Source organism: Sinohyriopsis cumingii, chromosome 9 (assembly GCF_028554795.1).
Source record: "Sinohyriopsis cumingii isolate HCF-2022 chromosome 9, ASM2855479v2, whole genome shotgun sequence".
In the NCBI taxonomy this organism is placed as follows: Eukaryota; Metazoa; Mollusca; class Bivalvia; order Unionida; family Unionidae; genus Sinohyriopsis; species Sinohyriopsis cumingii.
The window spans coordinates 6,185,733-6,202,854 of record NC_142969.1 but is presented as its reverse complement, the minus strand read 5'-3'; the positions used below and the strand labels follow the sequence as shown (position 1 = coordinate 6,202,854).

At 38.4% G+C, this 17,122-nt stretch overlaps 1 protein-coding gene across 1 annotated transcript in view; it reads right to left on the bottom strand.

Moving 5' to 3' along the window:
- Positions 1–17,122, bottom strand: part of LOC149791215 (scavenger receptor cysteine-rich domain-containing protein DMBT1-like) — a 234,366-nt gene that overhangs the window by 61,507 nt on the left and 155,737 nt on the right. Inside the window, exons 5-6 of the mRNA XM_089969688.1 lie at positions 10,090–10,265; positions 6,077–6,230 (exon numbers count right to left, since the gene is read on the bottom strand). Of these exons, the coding sequence (XP_089825814.1) occupies positions 6,077–6,230; positions 10,090–10,265 (330 nt within the window). The remainder of the gene's footprint in view (positions 1–6,076; positions 6,231–10,089; positions 10,266–17,122) is intronic.

Genomic DNA, 17,122 nt, shown 5'->3' with positions numbered 1-17,122 from the left:
CGTCGATTGATGTTTTATCGCTTTTCTGACCCATCGCGGTATTTATTTCGGTAACATCGGTGAAAATTTTAGTAATATCTTCGCTGATTTTTCTTACTCTCTCGCTAAGTTCATCGTGCGATGTTTGATCGGCTTTTTTCTTTGCTAGTTCGTTTGCGGCGGAGGAAGTATTGCTGGATGTTTTTATGTCCTCGTCAAATTTTTTGCTAAATTTAGCTAAGGCATCGTCGAGTTTTTTAAGGTCGTTATTTAGCTTGTTAAGTCTTTTTGTCATTCTGTCCTGAAGATCGTCGTGTAATGCTTTATCGGCCTTCAGAAGCAACGTTGCTGATAACTCTTTGTCGGATTTTTCCACATCCTCGATATTGGCCTTTAGTGGCAATACCGCTAATAGATCGGTAATATCAGCTATAGATTTCAACACTAATTCTGATTGACGAGTAAATTGACTGATATGATCATTATATTCTTCTCGCTTGATTATATCAGTTATTTTCACGTTGCTGGTTTGTAATCTTCCTTCGGTATTTTGAAAAACAGCAACTTCGCCAGGGTCCACCTCTGACAGCGATAGAAGATTGTTAATATCGCTCTTGGTTGCGAACTTTGATAGATCGACGTCAGTCACTTCTGCTTTTTCCTTCCTGTAGATAAATCTACCGTAAATATCAACCATGATATTTATCTATGACATATTCAAATACAATTTTATGATACGGACCGGATGATTTTGAAATTGCATCGAGGACGTTAATTGATTCAGGGCCGCATATCGGTGGATCCGCTAATGTCTGCGTTGGAAGTGTCGAATACCAAACCGGAAGTTTCAGCGAAGACACATAGTTGATAAATTCATTTGGCGGTGCTAATCCGTACGAATCAAAATAAACGACTTCGCGAGGATTAATCGCGTAGGCAACCCAGTGTGTGCCAGGGCCGGTATTTTTATCGAGATTAATTATTCCTGTCTCGGTAGAGTTTGGTTTGTCTGGTAGTTGATCTCGCATAAATACACCTCTGAAAAATTTTATTTTTTTATTTTTTGTTTCGCTAAGTAAATCTAAATTTGAATAGGCCGTGCTAATCTTAGGCCGGATCCGTACGGGGGTCGTCTTAGATAAAGGCCGGATCCCTTTTTTTTACCGTATCTTCCTCCGGTAACTTTTCGCATTACTGTGGAGCCTAATTCAGAACCTAAACCTCCGAGCGCGCCTAATCCGAATGCCTTTCCAATCGCCGGAAGAGCCATTTTCGCTAGCCCCAATAGAGCAGCAGGGAAAATACCGCCTGTTTTGATCATATCTCTGATGGCGCCTATGGAAAGGCTCACATGAACGCCAGAATTTGCTGATTTGGCCTTGGTAAATCGTTCACGTTGACCTCTAGTTAGCGACAGTTTGTTAGGCCCACCGTGAATTTGATCATTTTTCAAGGTTAATTTCATACCGCATCGCTTTGATATCGCTGATTGGAGTTTTTTCATCTGACCTGGGGTCAGAGTTACACTGACGTGTTCGTATGGCATATTAATAATCGCTTAATCTAAATTTGGAATTTGTCACATGTTCTCGACAGGAGCGTCAATAATTCTCATTCTGCCGCTGATGCCTTCCAAGATCATTGTTCTATCACCGAGAATCACCGCGATGGCTCTTGCTACTTGTCCACCTGTGTCAATTCTGGCTTTGAAATGGATATCAACGACGGATTGTTTTACCAAATCGAGATGCTCCAGGGAAAAGTAATAGATAGGATAGCGAGTATTAAAATCCAACTGTGATATTTGCAATCCGGTATCGATATTTTGATCGCGGCCCATGAAACTTAGCAATCGATGATACGCGCGAGCAGTCGAAAAATTTTCAAAATCGATGGCTATTTCCTCCGATGGTTCTTGTTGCCCGTTTATCCTTAGTGAAACGTTTGTTGCATCGAATCTATCGAATATCATGTGACTGCGATCTTGATTATATCTATCTGCGTTTTGGAGAACAACGAAGATGTGTCTAGGTGCCGAAACGCCTTGTTGTGACGCAATTCTCCAGGTAAATATTCCGTTGATATTAACATCGCAGGAGTCGGTCATCGTTGTCAACCAGGACATGACAGATTTTCCACCTTGATTCATGAATGATAATAATTTTTCTTCCTCGAGCATCGATGGAACTATCGCTGGCATCCACAAGGTAAATTTAGTTAGGATTACCTTGCCTGCATCACCGGGATCTCGCCAGATGGCTTTGTTATTGCCAGCAGCGTCTCGAACGAAAGTTATCGTGTGTTTTGCTCCGTAAATAACTTTTCTGAAATGCCTGCAAAATCCAAAAATGTGAGATAGCGGAATTGCGCAGGAAAATCTTCGTTCATTTCCCCTTAACATAGCCCTTCTCGTGGCAAATCCAAGGTTATAATTGTCCTTGATGCCGATCACCACTGAAAGAACATCGGCGGGGGCGGCGCCAGCGGCATTTCTCGGCCTACCGATATCATACGGTAAATGTTCAGGGTCATCGGAGTTATCTTTGGCGAACATCATACTAGGACCGGCTGACCTGGTAAAATCATCCGAGTATCTCGCTAGTCCTATTATCGTCGTTGCTATATCAACGTTGTCCGTAATTGATTCGATCTCTCTTCCGTCGATCATGTAAGTGGCGCTCTTGAATAATGCCATAATACCGTTGTTGACAAACCCAATACTAAAATCTGCTTCATAGTTGGTATTATCTTCTTTTACAATTCTCCCAACAACCTCGATATATGCCTCAGATGGAAGAAAATACCTTGTTGTATCGTGGACTTGAATTTCCAAGCGACTATCAGTATTTGGCGTCACTGCGTCGTACGAGAAATACTGGAAATCTCGCACGGATGAGTCCCTGCCTACAGGCTCGTCCATGTCGAACACTTCATTTGACACTTGTGCGAACATTTATTATTAAGAATATCATCTAAAACGAAGACCACCTCCTGAAATGAAACTTGTATTTGCTAGATTTGTCTTAGCAACTTCCCTTGCAAGATTTGTATTTGCAATTTCCTGCGCTATATTTGTCTTAGCAACTTCCTGCGCTAGATCGTTTATTTTTTTATTTGCTGCGTCGTTTATGGCTTTACTGACTTCGGGTGGCATTTCTCTGGTGATGGGTAATTTGACGGGTTGTTTTTTGCGCACTAAATTTAATATTTTACTTTTGACAGTATTGAAACCCTTGCTGGCCAAATTACCGATACCAGAAATGGCAGTCTCGCCGATTTTTCCTATTGCTTTTAACCCGAATTGTTTGATCACGGGTCCGATTTTAGGTATTATTCGCGTAACGAGACTTCCAATGATATCACCGAATCCATTGCCGTGGATATATTTGTACACGGGCAATCTAGAGTTTACTATGCGGACCTGTTTGGGTCTGCGCTGATGTTTGTGAACAATCATGTTATTTCAATTGTGTTGTTTTAATCGATGAGCTCATCGACAAGTTCTTTGTAAATGTGAGAATTGATGATGCCACCGCGGAATAACCGCTGACAAATATCTGAGGCTTCGTTGATTACTTCGCGAGAGTTATTTCCGGCTCGTTTTCCTCCGATTAATACCTCAAGGCGAGATACATCGTTGACAACACTGTCAGGGCAAATTGTATATCCGCTTCCTGTCTTTGGTTTTGGAAATTGCGATGGCGATAACGCTTCCTCGAATACTTCTCCTGACGATGTCCCTGATGACGTCGTTGGTGGCGAATATATTTCTGGTGAAGATGAAGGGGTACCCTTAAAAAACCAACCCTCTGTTGGATCAATACCCCATCTTATTTTGGGGGTAGGTAAGGGACCCTTCCAGTTTGTCGGGTTGGGGTCGGAGGGGGGTAATGGTTCTGAAGGGGGGTGGAAGGAAGGGAGGGGTAACTGGGGGATTAACGTGTCACTCGCCACTATAGGTGACGGAATTGTCCTTATCTTCATTAATTTATATTCACCAACATCCGATATAAATTTTGTAAATTTTTTATCAGAATATTTTATTGGTTTTCCTAAAGTACCAAAATAAATTATAGCCAGCCAATCAACATCTTCGACTTTATCAGCAATATCTTTTTTCAATAAAAGTCTTTTATTTTCCAGAGAATCATCCGCAGCCATCTGAATTTTTGAATCATAGTTTTTGAGTAAATACAACAAGTTCTTGTTCAAATAATTATCAGCGGATATTCTAGTATCAATTAAGCTTGGAGGAAGTTCATATTCTTCCTTCATTCTTATATCTTCGGAAAATTGTTCTTTAGGTTCTGCTGGTTTAACTATCGGTGCCTGTGGTTGAATATCTTCTTTTTTCTTTTTTGATTTTCTCTCCTTTTTCTGAGATGGAATTTTTTCTTTTGGTCTAGCTCCTAATTCCTGTGGTTGAATTATTGGTTCCTGTGGTTGAATTATTGGTTCCTGTGGTATTACCCTTCTCTTCCGTGTTTTAGCTTTTTCTTCCTTCTCCTGTTGTTTTCTTTCTTTCGCTTGCTGCCTTTCTTCCTTCTCCAGTTGTTTTCTTTCTTCTGCTACTTGCTTATTATATCTTTGTGTGTCTCTTGCTGCTTCTAAAAATCTCCTGTAACGCGGATCCGTTACCATACTCACATGTGTTTTTCCCGAGTAAACTTTATATACCATGTTGTACCAATTATCACGAGTTCCGTATCTTTTTTTCCTATTGCAGTCAAATATTCATTTCGATCGCTAAAATAATTTTCTGCAAATTCGCCAATTTGATCTATGGTATACAGTGCCGAGAGCGGTCGTGATATCATATCCCATCCCTCATCGGTGAAATTTTCTCTTAAATTCTCGATATTAAACTTTCCTTTTATCATTACAGGTTTTCCTCTTACAGGTTTTCCCTTATCTGCTCCAGAATCAATTGCAAGTTGTTGCCCCTGTTGTGCTGCTGCTATTGCTAATCGATCGGGTAATGTTCGTGATTGTTCCTCAATACCTTTCAACATGGGAAAAATTCCCTTTTTCTTAGTATCCGGATCTTTTTCGTCGCCAAATACAACTTGCTCGATTGTTCCGGTAACTGGCTTCAACCATTTCGATGATACCTCGGCAATTCCATGTTGTATATCTTCGTAACCACGAACATTTCTCTTGAATAATTGTTTTGTCGGGATAAGCTTCTTTAGTGCCGCTAATTGCTCTCGCGCTAATCTAGCAGAATGAGGTTCTCCAACTGTACTAGCTTTCGGACTCATATTATTTTCAACTATATTGTTTTAATGCGAGGTAAAATTAGGATCAGCAGCCAAACTTTGCAAACTTCATCGACACCAGAATAAATTTCCCCCCCCCCCAAAATCTTTGTTTTTTACTTGTCCAGAATCATCGAATTTGCACACAAAAATTGCAATCGGGGACGAATTTACGCAAATTAATTTTCGTAGGAAGGCTTATTTTTGAAATCTGAGGCTTCTACGGAGAAAGTTCGCGTAGGAAGCTTTATTTTGGTCTGGCAGTCTGGTCTGTAGAACTTCCCTGCTGCTCAAGCTGCCATATTTCTGAGTTAAAGCAACGCAATGACTTTTGGGAGACAGCGAAGACAATTGTGAAATGTACGTTCAACCGTGACAGTCATGTTTGCTCTCGGATTATTAGTAGATGGAAGAAGTAGCTCTTTAAAGTGTTACACACGTTAGTTCTTAACAAAGACTGACACATCCATCGGCTGTATATGTCTCTTTTTTGTACTTAATACACCAATCATTTTTGTAGGATTAAAAATAAATGTATTTTTTACTATAGATATAAAGATGATGCTTTATGAAATTTGAAACAAATTATTTGATCTTTCTTTTACATAACGCATTATTCATTGTGTGGCCGAACAAGAAGATCAATCCGAAAGGAGGTGGGGATTATCTTTATATAAGGATATCTTACGTAAAAGAAAATTCCAAAGTTTTGAAAATGTAATGAATTGGATTTTATTTCAGTATTGGCGAAACACCATCCAATAATGGCATTAATACCGCCAGTGATAAAACGGAGACAGTTTGTCTTCTCAGAAAGGGTTGACTGTTGTATCCCTTACCTGTATCCAAGCATTCTGCAGACAACTTCAGCGGCCTTGTTATCAAAGTCATCGTCGCATACGGTACCCCATTTATCTCTATAATAAATCTCCACTCTTCCCTCATAGTTACTTCGTCCACCAACCAGTCGTACTTCAACGGAACTGTTGTCACCTTTAAACAAAAAATGGGATAAATTATAGTGGCATGTACATTGGTCTTCCTTTTTCTCTTAGGGACGGATATCACACATATAAAAGATTAATTGCGTAAAAAATAATAAAGTCTTCACTAATTTTAAATATTTCTTTCAATACTCAAATGCATCTGATTTACGTCATAAAACTTATTCTAATGTAATTTTAAATATTTATGAATGGTTATCAATCTTTACGCAAAACCATTTATTAGCCTCTTTCATAGAATCAGAATACAAACACCGGACTGCGACTACTATTACCCGTTCTAGGACAATTGTCTGCACCTATATATCCATCACTGAAAATGTGGCATCATAACTATCTCCGTGCATTCCAAAGTGTTCTCTTCCCACAACTGCAACATGAATGATTTGGGATGCTTATTGTAATCATTCTGGCATAAATGTTCCCATCAAACGTTTAGAGGACTCTATATTTTGTCATTTAATCAAAGTCAATAGATTTCCTTCTAAACAGGGCATGTCAAATGAATTTTTCACTTATTCCAACACCCTTGTCACTGAACTTTGTGTTCTTAATTTCCATGATATAAATGAATAAACACACACACACACACACACACACACACACACACATCTCATCCTTCTCTACATGATACGTATACATGAATTCAATTCTGTTCAGTCATACAATGAATAGCTTGGAATAACCTATGGTCTATCTAACAGTATAGCCTTAGGTAGGACTATCTGTACAATTTAGAATAAATACTGTAACATCAAAATTATCAAACAGGTCATTACTTAACACGGATAGCGAAAAAGAATGCTATTTTATGTTTCGCATACCGGTACAGCCGAAGATAGCTTCCGTAAAGTGGACAGCTTCCGGATGAACCTCTTTGCGTTACAAATGATAATGCATGTCTGAAGGCAATAATTACTTTTCTAATGGTGAAATCAACAGCCTGAGAGCTTCAAGTTATCGGTTTTCGCACTCCAAGCACATTCATCGTACATCATCGGGTACATATAACTCAGTATTACGCTTAATAAGTAAATAAACCTCCATACATACATACATACATACATCGAGCCTAACCGTTGTGAATGAGCACTTGGTGCAGCTGGAATGCAATAGCGTCGAACTAGTAATCCAAGGAGTATGGGTTCGATACCCACCTATATATGAAATAAACTGATACACTGACAACGAACTATGCGAACCTAGTATCTAGCTAGCCGAACGCGTTTGACTCTTTAAGAAGTCATTTCAATGGCAAATACAAATTATAGACAAGACAAACAAATACAATAGAAAAACGGTTATGTTTGCGAAATTTTACATGCCTATTTCTATAGGAATTCAACCTTCCAACTCTATTTTGTATCAAGTAGTTTTTGTCAGCTTGTTGCTGACACTGGCAAATATTTGTATTGACCTAGAATTTAATGAGCTATAAAGACCTTTGTTATTTTATGTAAATGTATGTAAGCGCCGATAATATCTCGGATATTTCATCGTTATTGTAATAATATTCAATCAAGCAAATTTAGAGAAATGTTTATAAAAAAATGTGTCGGATGCAAAAGATAATTTTATTTGTGCATCTTTGTCTTTGTCTGGTCTTTTTGGCTCAAACTGCTTGGTTTCATTGTTCTAAGTCGGCGAATCCAGTAAGATTCGTTTTCTTTCCTGGTTTGGGGACTCCAGTTGCGGATATGAGCAATTGCAATAAGTGTTATATCAGTGAACTTGTGGCCATGGGAGGAGAAATGTTCTGCGACCGGACTTATGTACAGCTTCTTTGTCATCCAGTTTGATATATGAAAGTTGATCCTTTTTTGTAGCTTTTCACTTTCTCTTACATTCGGAAGGCTATAGATCTTACATGTAATGAGATAAATGACATTCTCTGTTTTGCACGTTTTGTCACTGTGCATGAAAATGTCCTGGTCTACATCATATGTTCAGAGGCGTTGCACCTTTTATCGCCACAGGAGCCAGATTGACTAGGGTGGTCTTGACCTGTGAGTGGAGTTAGCTTCGCCCTGACTAGGATGCCCTTGTAGTTTTTTGTTCTCCCGTAAGCGACTGCAGGTTTGTTAGGAGGATTAACTTTAGTGCGTCCGACGATTGCAAAACAGAGAATGTCATTTATGTCATCCAGTATCAGCAACAAGCTGAAATAAACTGGTTGACACAAAACAGAGATAAATGGTTCAATCCCTGTAGAAACAGTCATGTAACTTTTCGCAAACATAACCGTTTTTCTGTTTTATTTGTTTGAGTTGTCTATATTTTTGTATTTGACTTTGAAAAAGACTCACAAACATTAAAACATGGCTTTTAACGTGTTGGTATGTAGCAATTTTATATAGCAATGCAATTGGTATATCAAATTGTGATTCGCCCACTGCGCAACAACACGCATGTATAAACATTCTTGCAACGGCACACTCTCACCTATGTGCTGGCCACTAATTAATCGTTAGTGACGTATGAATCGTTAGTCAGGTATGAAAACAACGTTAGAAAGTAATATTAATCCCCGTTTCTAAATGAAACTATTATGGCACACAATTTCATCGCAATCCTTTCTGCTTTTCGTTCCTCTCACGTATAAGGGACAAATACGCAAAAAGCTGGATTGAGTGAGAGAAAGTATTTGGGCTGAACTAAAAATTTGAAATGAACTAACAATAAGTAACCAACGAGAATATGGTTCGTCGCAACGGTATATCTACACTTTCCTGTGGAATTTATCTGAAGTGATTATAAAATCAATGATACCAAGTAGCAAACCTTGACGGCATTAGACGGTAAATTTCTCGATTATTGGTACACATAATGTCGTGTATTTAATATTTTGTTGCTGTTTCTTAAACCTATCATAATGATATAAATATTGATTATTATTAATTACAATATGAAAATCTCTCTCTGTCTCTTTCACTGTCTCTCTCTCTCTCTCTCTCTCTCTCTCTCTCTCTCTGGACCATTGTAGCAAGATAGGGGCAAAAATCTGTGATAAGGATTTTCGCTTGTGTCACCCAACGATGTCTCTTAACTTATATATGATTGTAACAAATAAGTCAAACAGACAAAATGATGAGAGACACATACAGAGTGAGAGAGAGAGAGAGCGAGTGAAAGAGAGAGTTGCATGGTCGTTACTACAGTTATTAAAGCAAAATAATGACTTCAATCAAATGCAAACATAATAAAATAGTTTATTTACATCTTCGTGGTTAGTCATTTGGTTCATTTTCTATTTCACACTAATGTCCATGCCCTGGTACGCGAATGGCTGAGTGTTCATGTGAATGATTGGGCTAGCCATGTGTTTCTAGTGCTCTATTTTCTTTATTAAAAGCATTATTTATGCTTACATCATACGTGTCTCTTACACTGATTTACTCAATTTAAATAGAAACATAAACTCAAAAAAGAAAACAATCAACTTATCAATATGCACAGGTGAGTTTATATAGCAACTAAAGGCACAAAACTATTTTTTGTAGCTGACACACTGGGAAGAAATGTTAGGAGTTCATTCACTCAGTCAATGCGCAGTTGGCTGTAGTAAATCCCACACCCCGTTCAAAGGGCAAATATATGTATCTGTATGTGATATAAATACAATAAATACTTCAGTATGTTGTAAACATTTTTCGTTCAAAGATTCTGCAATCGTTGTCTCCTTTGAAAGAAAAATTAATACATCTCGTGCTATATCAATGATATAGCGGAGAGAGAGAGAGAGAGAGAGAGAGAGAGAGAGAGCAGATTATATAGGATTAGACGTGTGTATGTAGTTCGGTCGATATACACATAAATCAGTTGTCAGGAAAGGTGATGTCAACAGATACCTAAGCAGCTTACACCAACATCTTCTTTGTGTACACAATTAGTAGAGACCCAGGCTCTATGGTTGCAGCTGGATATAGAACTTTCAGTTCCAAGACACCTCACATCATCCAAGAAAATTTCAATAGAGGCATTGAACCCAAAAACATTAGAACCATATGCAGTTGCTCCATAAGTGCTGTATAAAAGATGAAAGAAAGGAAAGACTATCAAATAGTGGTGGAATATAATTTTACTTTGACTTTAAGTTTAAGTTTAAGATGATTAAGAAAATTAATTTATACATGCATCAAGTTTTTGTTATTGTTGTACTTTATTATACTTTATTGTATGTGCGCAATGTTGGAGGAGAATTGTTTATCGAAGCTTTCTCGTCTGACTTTTTTCCATATCCGGCAAGAACAGACATAGTTTATGTATGCTTACAACATTGACTGTTAGTCTGATGAAAAATTACTACGGATGCATATATATATATATATATAAATATATATATATATATATATATATATATATATATATATATATATATATATATATATATATATATATATACTTTTTATTGTGCCATTATTTTATGTCCATGATTGTGCAATGTAGACGAGATGCTTACTAACATTTCAGTTCATTGCTATATTAGTTTTAAACTAAATTTGTTTCTTGCCGTTGCAATATTCTGCACGTTTTGCCTCGTACAACAGCTGGAAATGTGTATGTTTAGGATTAGATAAAATAAAATAATTCTTGTTTTAGGTCAGATTTAGAATCCGGTTGTTGAAATATTAAATATTTTGACGGAGGTTCTTTTTTATGTATGTATGTATGTATGTATGTATGTATGTATGTATGTATGTATGCATGTATGTATATATGTATGTATGTATGTATGTATGTATGTATGCATGTATGTATGTATGTATGTATGTATGTATGCATGTATATATGTATGTATGTATCTATGTATGCATGTATGTATGTATGGATGGATGGATGGATGGATGCATGCATGCATGTTTGTATGTACGGATGTATGTATGTATGTATGTATGTATGTATTCATGCATTATGTATGTATGTATGTATGTATGTAGGTATGCAAGTATATATGTATTATTTATTTATGTATGTATGTTTATATGAATGCATGTATGTATGAATTTAAGTATGTATGTATGTATGTACGTATGTATGTATCTATGTAAGTATGACGTATGTATGTATGTATATATGTATGCATGTAAGTATCTATGTATGTATGTATGAATGTATGTATGACGTATCTTTGACGTATGTATGTATGTATGTATGTATGCATGTATGTATGTATGTATGTATGCATGTATGTATGTACATCTCCGTCAGATGAGGATTAGGATTTAAATGCGGAGTGCGTCGTTCTTGCCAAAGATGGAATTCCTTCCATCGTTTTTAAGGTACAAAAGTAAACTTTCGACCTTCCTTGAGATACAAAAGTACAAGTGAGGTCTTTTCTTCTTTGTAATTTTATCTCGTACAGATGTGTAAAACACCTTCCAGGACTCCTTTCAGTACTGATCCCGCCATTTATTTGATCAAGGGTTCCATCAACATTGTCAAAAATCCACAGCATTGCACTAACATCTTTTTCATTTGACAGACGGGTATTTTCTTTTGGACAATTTTCGAAGTACGTGTTGATGCTTGGCTAAGTGGTTTTTTTTATATGCTTGGACAAAGGTTTCATTCGTTTCAAGATATTCACACAACGTTCGAACACGATGTCGTTGATGTCTTTCAATACTGTGTGAATGAGTCGTTTCGCGTGGGGGAATGCGATTTGGATAGGACATACACAATGTTTGGCTAAACAAGTTGGCAGTGCTTTCCTTTCCTTTCCCTTTTTGGGGGAAGAGTGATGGCTTCTTGGGGGTTACATCTTTTTTTCTTACTGGAACAACAAATACACTGAAGTCAATGGCGCGACACACGTCCATTTATCATATTTATTTTAGTCCATTTAATAGACTTAACGTTTTACGTAGTGCTCCCGTGAAAAGAGAGGAATAAATACATTCTCCTCTTTGCAATTAGTTATTTTCCTTTTGTCGGGAAGGCATTTTTATGGGCTTTCCCGATCTCTCTTGGACTTTGATTTTGTGGGAGGTCACTTATTTAGCGGCTTCGCTACTGTAAAGATGAGGAATTCGTTGCTGACCAAGGAGAGGTTTCTTGAGACACGGGTGTCCATTTCCTCATCAAATTAGGAAAGATAGATGTCAAATCGGGTTTTGTCTGGCAACACTAGCAACGGCGAAGTGGAAGACGCTGCTACTGGTGCTTCTTGGACGTGCTCAGATGGTCGTGGTTTGAGAAAAGAAAGTTGCGTCCGGGAAGCACTTCCTCTTTTGCGGATACATGCTGTTTTATTGGGACCTTTTTCGGGACTGTTTCTTTCTTGAGACTGTGATCTCTTCTTGACACCACTGCTCTTTTAATTTTTGGAACGTTTTTTTTTTTTTTTGGAGAGATACGTTTCTCTTGTGTGACTGCTGGGGCAGTTGGATCACATTTTATGAGGAGGCTAATGATAACATCTCCTAGAGCACTGCTTAATACAGGTTTCAAAATGATTTGCTTTTTAGTTTGAGTGTCGATTTGGGGATCTGCCAATTGCGTCTAGGCTACTTTGTGTTTATCAAAAAAATCGCTTGGTTTGATGAGGAATGTGAATGATGCCTTCAACTAATTTACGTGCTGTAACAGTAAACCATCGTAAAACTTCTTTGAGACTCGCTTCCAAGACACGAGCACGTATTTGCTAATTTTGTTCGCAACTCATGCCGTACAAGGCACGAATCAATTTGACTGGAAGATGAGATTGAAAGGAAGTCATGTAGACGAAATGTGTGACAGATCAGAAGATTAGGATGTTTATATTTTTTTTTTTTTTTTTTTTTTTTTTGCACATCGACGGGGACGCGTACACGACAGGCCAATCCGTCTTTGCACAAGTTGTGAAATATATGGGTACGAACTCGCAAATCATTTGGCGTAGTTTGTTTGAAATCGACGAATAAATACGCGTGGTGTGTTTGATTTCTATGGCAGTACAGATGAGTCCGCCAAGGAGTTCCTAACGGTTTGGCTAACATTTGCACTTGCGATTTATCTCTGGAACTCTTAAATAATACCAAACAATGAGACTGAAAGTCCGATGCTTAGCTTTGTTGAAACATATTATGAGAATGACACTGACATTACGATGATGCCATATTCGCGTAAACGAAAGTTTAATTTTCTTTTTTCGGCTTCACCTAACATGTCGTCGAAGATGATAAGATATGTTTTACTGGTGTCAGACACGATCCCGTTGTCATCGCGAGGAATACCATCCACAAAAACGACCGAATCTCATTGAACTTTTTCGAAGGACACTGCAAGCCGATTTCCCCTCTTTGTAACACCGCGCGATGTTGAGGTGGACGATCGATTAAGTGACTTTTGTGTTCTATCAAACATTTGACAAATTTGATTCTGCCTGAACCACTGGGTCCAGCAATTAACATGTTGAAGGGTGGCGAAGATACAGTGCCTCCCAACTGAAACGATCTAACGTTTCGTCGATGACTCTGAAAGTCGAGGAAGATGTAGAACAGAAAGATGTAGCCATAGTGAAGATGCTGTAAACTTTGAAACTAACATAGACAAGACAAGAGTTTTCATACTTTTAAGGACACGTTTATCCGAAGTGCAAAAACTCATAAGAGGAGCACTACTAAGTACAGGTTTAACGTTACAAGCAAAATGATCAAGATTTATGACAAGGGTGTGTTGTCCTCCTAGGGTCACTTTTTAATGTTCTTGAAATTTCTTCACTAGGCTTATTCTGACATGTGTTCTCTCGGAATGGCTTTTTGGAGGTCTGAATGTCGACGTTGGTGATGTTACTGTCCTGAATGGGTTGCTTTCTTCGGTGTCGGGTTCTTTTTCTGGCACTGTGGCTAACACAGGTTTAAAGGTCACATGTGTCACTGGACGCTCGAATTCATCAACACAAATCTTTGGCATACTGATACTCTTCTTTCGTCCAAGCATCGAAACCAAGACTTTTTCCAGTCACGTATATCTTTCCAGTGAGGGTGTAAGTCACAAGCTACACATACACACACATCTTCGTAAGCATCCTCAGTGGCTAATATGTCCTTCCCATAGAGGTAGAGAAGTATCGATATGAAAGCTAAATGCGTTTGACAAGATGAGTCTCTCGTGTACATTTAAAGGAACCACCATAATGTATTTGTTGTAGGTACTGTTCGTAAATGGTCCAGAAGGGATCTACTGGTAAGCAAAATCTGTGAAAATAAGTCACCAGGACGCACACCACATGCCGTCCCCAATTCAAAGGAAAAGGTTTTTCTAAAATGTTTTGGTAATCCTCGAAAGTATGAATAGTATTGTTGACTTCCTTCCAAGTAATAAGTTGCATCAATACTGATAAATGATGTGGCACAGAAGAAAGTGTTTATACTCACGTAGGGTAACTTCAGAATGTTTCTTAGTTTTGTTCAAAATCTTATCCCAAAATTAAAGTGATCGATGTGACTACTCCAATTCCCGGTAACCGTCAATAATGGCAATGAAATCTTCAAATTCGTCAAGATAAATCAGATTTTTTTTTTACTTTTTCACTTTCCTCTTGTAAATGTCTCGATATAATGGTACTACAATCAAAAGGTGAAATTTTACTCAGGCAAGTCCGAGCCAAACTTCCTTGTAGATCTTCTCTTGCTATTCGCTTGGAATTCCACGAATATTACGTTTCGAATTGGGTTTTGATACTTGCCTCAAAGAAGCAATGGTGTTTTCCAAGGATTCATTCATGTCCAACATGGTTTATTCAACAACTTTGTTTGCATTGGCGATGTAATTAGTGTCCTCCAAGAAACAGTCTTCATTTTACTTGGCGACACACGGTCAGGGTCAAAACCTCGTTTATGTTTGTGAATGAGGTAATGTCCTTCCATAATCAGTCTTCGTTTACTTTAGAATAGAGCCTAGTTTAGAAAACGAGAAAAGACATTGAGTTTGCATTTGACATGTATTTTTCGTTACTCTTTATAAATGCGTTCTCTCAACTAGAGAGGAAAACTACGAATGTTCTCTTGGAAAGTATCCATGAAGAGATTACTGAGGTCGTCCCACTAAAGGTAGGTAGTGACAGTACGAGACGATCGAGCATGTTTAGGTAAGCGGAGTCAGTTTGTTTCCAACCATGAAGTGACACACTGCAACTAAATCACTTGACCTTATCAGCTTCTTCCAAGTAGATAAATCCATATGTTTCTACTTCATCGAGGTAGGTCCTTGGGCTACTTTCCACGCAGACTAGTTTGATGATTGTTCGTAAAACCCGAAGGAAGTAGTTTGCTCAGTCATGGACGATATTATTAGGGTTTTAGTTGCACGGTTCACGTTGAGGATCAAAACCAGAAAAATGGTACAGTTTACTGTAAAGAGTGTCACCGCTTTCTCATCCGTCGTGTTTTACATCACATCATCAATTGCCATGATATTTTTAGTAGTCGTAGCGAAGTTCCCATCATGTCGAGCTGAATTGCTGCTGTCGCAGCTTACGGCATTTCTGCGATGCCAGGGCACAGAATCGCACCCGAATTGATCATCACCGAACCAGAACCTCTTGTTTACTTGTGTCTGTCTAAAAGAATTCATCTTTCTTGCTTAGCGTTTCTTCTCCTAACAAAGTATGGGTCTTGGACGTATTTACCTTGATATGCTGACCAATATCGGTGTGTCCGTACGGTAAAGTGAACTGCTTGGGAAGCCACACTCGCTTCTGGTAGACAATTTAAAACACTTTTTCTAATGGACGACTGACGATTTGGTGAGTCTCTAAAAGTACAACTTTGTGAGGTTCTTAGGTGGTCACTCTAAACTCTCCATCGTCTCTATACTGTAGTGCGTTTTTCAACACTCAAAAATCCACCACTTGACTCGGTTGATCCTTTAAAGTCAATCCGTTCACTTTTCAATCGGTGTGCACTTCTCCTTGTTTGTCCCGGTATTCGACGTCGTACGTTTGAGGACCACCGCTAAAAAAATGTTCTTCGGCAGTTTGACAGCAGGACGAACATGCCCTGGTCTCTTGTTTCAGTTTTAAAAGGCATCAGCGTAGTCCGCGAAAATGCTTTTTTGATTAAAGGTCGTGTGTTCTGTCTTGGGTAAGCAGTAAATTTTTTTACACGTCTAACAATAAGTATCTCAGGTCCAGAGCTTTAAACAATTATACGTTGACGCACGTTTTCGTCAATGCGCGTTCTTCCTAAGCGTGATGACAAAGTTGGTCTTGGTTACCAATATCAGCTCAAGTGTGACACAAAGTAAACATTAGTTTTAATTTTCAATGGTATGGTAAAACGGGATGGTACAACTCTTTGGGAGGCAAGATTTTGCACGTGATCAATTTTTCGTATTGTCGAATGTTGTCCAAGTCAGTGTGTTCCGTCATGAATTGTGTTGTACACTTTGAGAAAGTAACGTATTTGCGAACGGATATAGCAAACAAACGTACAAGCATTTGATTTCTACTCCTTTCTCTTCTTCCGCGTGGTACAGCAAACATGTGGCATTCGTTCGATTTCCATAAAAATTGTCCCGTTGGTCGAAAGGGTCCACCAGCTTCTAACTTTCCACGATGCGCTTTAACTCGGAATCGGTTTTCAAACGACGATCGTACTCGTGATCCCATATTTCCATTATTTCTAACTTAAAGAGTCGTTGAGGAGTTGCCTCTTTTAAGTCTTCCATGGTACGTTGTACAAACTAATTTTGGGTGTCACGTTGAGGGTAGGAGGATGGACATCCGTGAAATAAGCAACCATTTAACTCCTTCATGATCTTAGGATTTGCTAAGTCTCAGCCATCCCCGGTATAGGCCCCGATGGTCTTTTCGCCTCCGCCGTTTCGTGCATTATGGATCAATTTGCCTTCCATTTCGCACAAGTAAAGAAACCTTAGTAGAGCTTTGACCGAGTAACA